Below are 6791 nucleotides of genomic sequence, written 5' to 3'. Positions count from 1 at the left end.
CAACAAGAAATCCCACCGACACTAATTGATCTAAAGAAGCATAGTAAGCTGGGGTAGAGGGCGAGAAGAAATGTTGACATCATAGGAACAATCCCAAGCCTCAAAGATCGAAAATCTACCCGATGATGAGTCTTGGAACTCCAGACCTGTCCATTAAGATGGATCAATTGAGATAACCACTGGACCTACCACATTATATAAACTTGGATGAGAAAAGGGTGAATATAGTTTCCTTGTCTTGTTATAAAGAGATATATGAGAGAGAGAGAGAGAGAGAGAGAGAGAGAGAGAGATTCACTTATAAAAATTCAGAAATTACACAATGAATGCACCCACTCTGCAAGAGTGGGGGTGGGAAAATTTATGATAAAAAACTTGCAGACGGGAGTACATGAAATTTGAGATTTGGGTACAACTAGTACGTCGTAGATTCGAATAGCTTCTTATATGATGAGGGCTGCCGACACTAAATGGTAAATAACTACACCAAAATGAATCGAAATATAGCATATAACATAATCCGGTGGGCTCAAGATGCCGCCAATGGAGGTTTCATCACTGGCTGGCTGCATAATGCAGCAGCATGAAATCAATGAGAATTGATGTAATGATTTAGATCCTTTTACAGCTTTGAATTGGCAAGCATGGTCTGCAATGCATCGCTGCCTCGGCCGGCACCTGATCCTGGCCCGGGTGAATCCTTAAATTGGTCCTCTGTCACACCTGCATCCAAACATCATTGTAACACCAGAAATTGAAGCCCTGAAAATATGGCTCTCCATACAGAACTCAAAGCTCAAATCCAAATTTGTACATTTGAATACATAAATAGTATTCAAAGCTCAACCCCAAATTTATACATTATAATAAATATAGTCCATTTCAACCCAAACTTAATACATAATATATAGTCCATTTGTTTCTTTGAACCCAAATTTGTATCCAATAATCAAGCCCCTTGCTGCAATGCAATCCACTACAAATAGTGCCGGTCCCTTGTAATAGTGAGATTTCAGTTGAAAATCCAATCCATGCTTAAAATTACAATTGATCAAAATTGACATTTTAGTCCACAGCTCAATTAGTATCTAGGTGAGGTTTTAGGAGCCAAAATTTGTAAGTTTACAAATAATTCCCCCGCCCCTAGTTTTATATGGTTTTTGACAATTTAGGGTTTAGGGTTCATAAAAATCTCTCTACATAAACTGATTTTGACAATCTAGGGTTTAAGGTTTATATGAATTTCTCTAAATAATACCCACAAATAATGCTATATGCATGACATGCTACGAGAGATTAATTAAGTTTAAGTGAATATTATCAATATATGTGGATGCCAGGATAATGGTACATGCTTGAAACTCATTTGGCATGACCAAAGAACCAGAATAAGATACCTTTATCCATGGCAGCTGTTGCAGAGAACCCTCCTTGCACCGTCTTAAGGAAGTGGTCGAAATAGTTCGCACCCGACCACTTTTGATGGGCAAGAGTCTCTATCCCATGTACCCTCTCTTGCCTCTGTATGTTCTGCACGTACGCCAGCATTCCGTGCTTCACAAAATCCTTGGCAAAAGTATCTGTGATGAGAGAGTCCCCATGGAACCCTCCAAGAGTAATGAACTGCCACACATAGCCAAGCTTCGCTAAATCTGGTATAAAGCTTTGCATTTGCGCTTCCGTCATGTTGGCTGCATCCCAATTGAAAGATGGCGAGAGATTGTACGCAAGAAGTATGTCAGGGTGGTGAGCCTTCACGCCAAAGGCGAAGTCGCGTGCCTGATCGTAGTGCGGGCCTGCCGACTCCATCCACAGCATGTCGGCATGCGGCGCAAACGCAATCCCACGCACAATGGCAGCATCTGTCCCCCCTTGGAACCTGTAGAAGCCCTCACGAGTGCGCGGCAAATCCCAATCCCAAAACACATTGCTTGCTCCAAGCTGCTCTGCTAAGGCTCTTGCTTCATCCCGAGAGAGCGAATCCACCACATCGAACCACTGATCCAACCGGGCTTTCTTCTCACTCTCCGAGATTCGGAGCATTCTCAACACATCTGCAACCACATCTTTGAAAAGCCTTATATTGGCTTGCTTCATCCAAGCATCCTCCAAAGCTTGCACCTCCGTGCCGCTCTTTCCGGCCATGGTAGCTTCATTAAGCAACAGCACCAAATGCTTGTCTTTCAAGGCAGGATTCGACACGCCAAGAATGAAGGGGTGATCCCTCTTATCAATGTTGCTTTGCAACAGTGTGGCTGCCTCTGCATCCGTCCTTGCAACCAGCACCGTCTCGACACCCATAAGGTCGAACTGCAAGCGTGCAGCGACAAGCCTGTTGATATGCTCAGATATGGCAACAAGCACCTTACCAGACATATGCCCACACTTCTTAGCTACTGAAGCTTGGTCTTCAATGTGCACACCGGCAGCACCCCTCTCGACAAAGAGCTTGCAAAGCTTGGCGGTGGCAGTGGTGCCACCGAAGCCGGTATCACCATCAGCGATGAGGGGGCGAAGGTAATCAATAAAGGGTGTGCGTGCACGCTCTTCAGGGCTCATGCCCATGCGAGCCTCCCGTTGCTTTCGGTCATGAAAAAGCTGAGCGCAGAAGAGGTGCTCGGCCTTGTTGGGGACGGTGTCGTAGGGGTAGTCGGCTAGGTCGGGGCCAGGTTCGTTGGTGCTGGTGTGGGTAGAGGAGCACTGCCATCCTGATATGTAAATGGTGTCCAGGTATTTGCTCATTTGGGCTACTTGCACAGGATCAAGGCATCCAAAGGTTCTGGAGCATGTTTTGTTGGCCTGATGGGTCTTGAGTATCCTCCACAGCTTTTTTGCCATCATGTCTGATGCGTACTGCTGCCGCATCGTGCCACGCAAGCGCACCACATCCCTTGCCTTGTAGGGTCGTTTCGTTAGGTGGAAGCGGTCTGACCGCCACCATGCCTCCATCTCTCTCACCTCTGCTTCAAACATGGCCTCCTCTTCCATGATGAACTGCATTCACAAGAAAAATGATAATTATATATATTGTGTGTGTGTGTGAGAGAGAGAGAGGGTTGTTGTGCTGCTGCTCAATTTTGCGTACCTGATTCATATTGGAGCTTGTGGGAGGATCAGCCTCCGGTACTGCGATAAACAAGAAAATCCAATACACTGCAAAAAAGCCAAGCCCAATATCGGTTAGAACTCTACAAGCAGTTCGTGTACGTGCATGAGAGAGAGAGAGAGAGAGAGAGAGAGCCTACGTGAGACCAGAGCTGTAGCTGGTGAGAGTGCTTGGTTGGCGACGCTGTACGTGTGGGGGCTTTTTATAGATTGGGGGAGAGGGAGAGAAAGAGAGAATCCCGAAATGGGCCGATCGGCGCGGGCCACGCAGAGCTACTAGACGAATTCAATCTCTTCTACTTGAAAAGGGGTCCGTCTGTGTGCAAGTGCGCGTAAGAGAGAGAGCGAGGGAGAGACAACTGTCGAGCGTCGAGAGCCGAGTTTGCGTATGAGTTCAGTTGAGGCTGACTACCGGAGAGTCTGCGGCGACTACCCCTGCGCATGTGTGTGTGTGTGTGTGTGTGTGTGTGTGTGTGTGTGAGAGAGAGAGAGAGAGAGAGAGGGGGAGGGCGGGGGGGGGCACTGTTGGTCTTAACGGGATACCTTCGCTTTACCTCATCGATGATGTAGATGGAAGTTGGTACTGTTTCCTAGATACTAATTCCAGTGAGCTAGCTCTCTTGAACAATCCGACTATGATTTATCCATATTTGGATAATATTAAGGCCCTTGTCACACACATCCCCAATTCTTTAATTGCAGAGTTTTCTTTAGGAGTTGATCATCAGCCTCTGCCACTTTGACATGTATGTATGCAACGTTGATAGCAGCACTCCATGGAGGCCATGTTTAAAGCCACATTTTCAAATCGCACATATTTGTCTATTCGACGTATTTGTATTTAAAAGCAATTAGCTGTATCCTACCGGATGTTTCGCACGACAAGTTGTCAAACAAGAGAGAGAGAGAGAGAGAGAGAGAGAGAGAGAGAGAGAGAGAGAGAGTTTCTATATCTCGATGAATTACATACAAGTTGAGTTCAACCTGGCAGGATTGGGGGTAGAGGGGATATGATCACCCTGCTAAAAAGGGCCCACAACCCTCGACCAAAAGGTATGGCCGAATTTTTCGAGCACCCACTAATACCTCGTGAAAATGTAGGGACTAAGCAGGATTTTCTACCAGGGCATGAATTAGTTTGTCAAGACCCTTGGACTTGCAAGTTCCTACCTTTTCCTGTGCACCTTTGCAGGCCATCACCTCTAGCGTGATTGCAGGTTGGGAATTGGCCTTCTGCAGTGGAGTGAAAGCATGAATGGGTGGTACACTTTAAAGGGGGGGAAGCTCTTTCTCAATAGCTAAAATTTTCACAAATCAATTTTAAATTTGGCACCCATTATAGTTTCAGATTCTCCTTCTGAAGAGCTATCTAGTGATATATAACATGCCCTAGATTTTTTTATTTTAGACAAATATATTTGGTCAAACACATCCAAAAAGAGCTACGTCTCGGACACAATTTATTTCTCCACCCACTCGTGCTTCCATCTAGTGAGCATTGTGAGCTATATACATAAGGAACTTCAAGAGCCCCGCCACTGGCAAAGCAATGGAGAGGGCAACATCCACGTGCACAATTTGGGTGCAGCCAAGTTTACTAGGGCAATTGTTAATTCCACCTATTTGTATGGGAACCCCACTCCCACTAGGCGTGACTCAGCTCTAAAGCTCGCTATTTCCCCCTAGAGTTTCCTTTGAATCTCCCTCATTAATAGGATATTTTCCTCACTCTAACCACTAATGAAGGTTGTCCAAGGCGGTGGGTGCTTTGGATTAGTGTCCTCATATGGGTGGGTGGTGATGTTGCCTTCTAAAATCTTACATATAACATCAACGAATGCACATTGAAAAGATCACTCTGTCTCATTATCCCTTACAACATCAAGTACTGAAATCTTCTTTAGGTGCATGTTTGATTCAAGTGCACACATGGAGAATCCTACACGCTATGAAGAATTATATATGGGCTTGCATTTATCGCTCAAAGAATAACCAATGTTTCCATCAATCGACATTTAATTTTAATTCTATAACTATTGTACCCACTTTCATATACTTTGATAGAGAAGGCTAGGATATGGAAAGGAAGCTTCACTTCCTAAAGGGTTTATATCATACCTCTTTCTTCTCATCTTTTAATTAGAAGAAATGACAAAATATTACAACCGACTAGGGCGAGACCCACATACGATGATGCCAAGAGAGTTTACAAAATAAGTTACAAAACACATCTCTATAAAGTTCATCCCCCAAAGTTCATGTAAGATTTAGATACATGAGTATCTAAAGAGGTTGATCGGCTTTTGGTCTACTTGCCATTATGTGGTATTGATCTACCACTTTCTTTGTGTGTTCTTATGTAACGCCCCGGGAACTGTCTTGGCTGGATTCACCATCGAACCTCCTTTATATAGCCCCTGGCTATTGAATCCCCTATTCCACACTGGCAGTCGGCCACTTACTGGCCCAAGTCCGTGACCTCCCCTGGATATGCCCTTGGCATGATATTACTCCCCCCTTAGAGAAGCGTTTTTGTCCTCGAAAACAAGAGTGATGATAGACTAATGTTTTCCACAGTGGCATCCTCCATGGATCTAGCTGTTTGCTTGATCGGAACACAGTTCAGTAGGAGGTTCAGTGAAACCAAGAGTAACATCTTGATTTTCCACATTGTTGTCCATTTGTAACCATCTTGTGTTACCAGTTACTATTCAATCAGAGTGTGTAGACTCCAATTAGAACGCACATGAGCATGCTAAACGAGTTATCACAACAAAGATATACCGCTTTCACGTTTATAAAAGTAACTTGCTGACATAACTCATTATCCAAGTTTAAGTCCTTAATTTGTTCTCAAACTTCATCAGTAAACAACCCCACTAGTGTTCAAGGTTGAGAACCCAACTTATACATGAAGAGACTAAACCTAGTCGCAAACATGCTTTAACTGATGGTAAGCAAACTCCAAGTAGTAGAGCAACAAATGCTTATTAATTGGATTGTTTGGTGCTAATGTACGCACTTTGGATATTCTTTAGCACAAGATTACACTTTGTAATCTGCCTATCCCCTTGGATAACTGACAGTACTGAGGTATGTTTCCCCACGGTTTATAGACCGTCGTCTCAGATGACTGGTAAATGGGGATCAGAATATCATACAACATTGCTGAGGAATCAACAATGTTCAGAATAACCATCGTGGTTAATTGGAAAGATCCACAAGCACCCAAACCGAGCCATGAGCTCTATTGGTGATTGGTAATCCCAAAAGGAATCTCATAGAGATACTGCACTTAGAGTGCAAAATGCTTCATAAGCAACAACTTGATGAATACGCATGCCGTTCCAAATCAGCCTTTGCTAAACACTAGGACCCATAACACCTAGTGTGCATGTATTTAGCAAAAAATAGATCCGAACCTGTATATCCATGATCATCCTTGCCAATATGTACGGCAAATGTGATGCTCCTAGCACACATTAAAGAGGAATGTAAATAGTTCTGAAAAGAAACTAAATACTTCCTGCTGCAATCAGTTGCAAGCCTTGCTGAAACGTTTGAACCATAGAAGGTGAAACATTAATCACGTCTAGGTACAAACAATGAAATCTTTGCATTAACAACTCATAGACTTGCTATATGCTAAAACAACCATCTGTAATGTTGTTTAGCTATACTTGTAC

At 43.8% G+C, this 6791-nt stretch overlaps 1 protein-coding gene across 1 annotated transcript; it reads right to left on the bottom strand.

Moving 5' to 3' along the window:
• Positions 1-315: 315 nt before the first annotated feature.
• On the bottom strand, positions 316-3359 carry LOC147436478 (isocitrate lyase-like). The gene is made up of 4 exons (XM_086489351.1): positions 3246-3359; positions 3086-3153; positions 1398-2994; positions 316-723 (listed from the first exon to the last, which is right to left on the bottom strand). Exons 2-4 carry the CDS (start codon positions 3092-3094, stop codon positions 623-625), a joined length of 1707 nt encoding a protein of 568 aa, XP_086345477.1. The 5' UTR covers positions 3095-3153; positions 3246-3359; the 3' UTR covers positions 316-622.
• Positions 3360-6791: the final 3432 nt, after the last annotated feature.

The sequence above is a fragment of the Adiantum capillus-veneris genome, chromosome 18 (genome assembly GCF_014529385.1).
Source record: "Adiantum capillus-veneris isolate H3 chromosome 18, ASM1452938v2, whole genome shotgun sequence".
Classification (NCBI taxonomy): domain Eukaryota; kingdom Viridiplantae; phylum Streptophyta; class Polypodiopsida; order Polypodiales; family Pteridaceae; genus Adiantum; species Adiantum capillus-veneris.
Note: the sequence above shows the minus strand (reverse complement) of the source record. Positions and strands in the feature narration are given on the sequence as shown.

Bases quoted from the DNA above. Each gene is read 5' to 3' on its own strand.
- LOC147436478 (XM_086489351.1), bottom strand. The intron at 724-1,397 runs GTATCTTATTCT...GTTTGGATGCAG, and splicing joins AACAGCTGCCATGGATAAAG to GTGTGACAGAGGACCAATTT.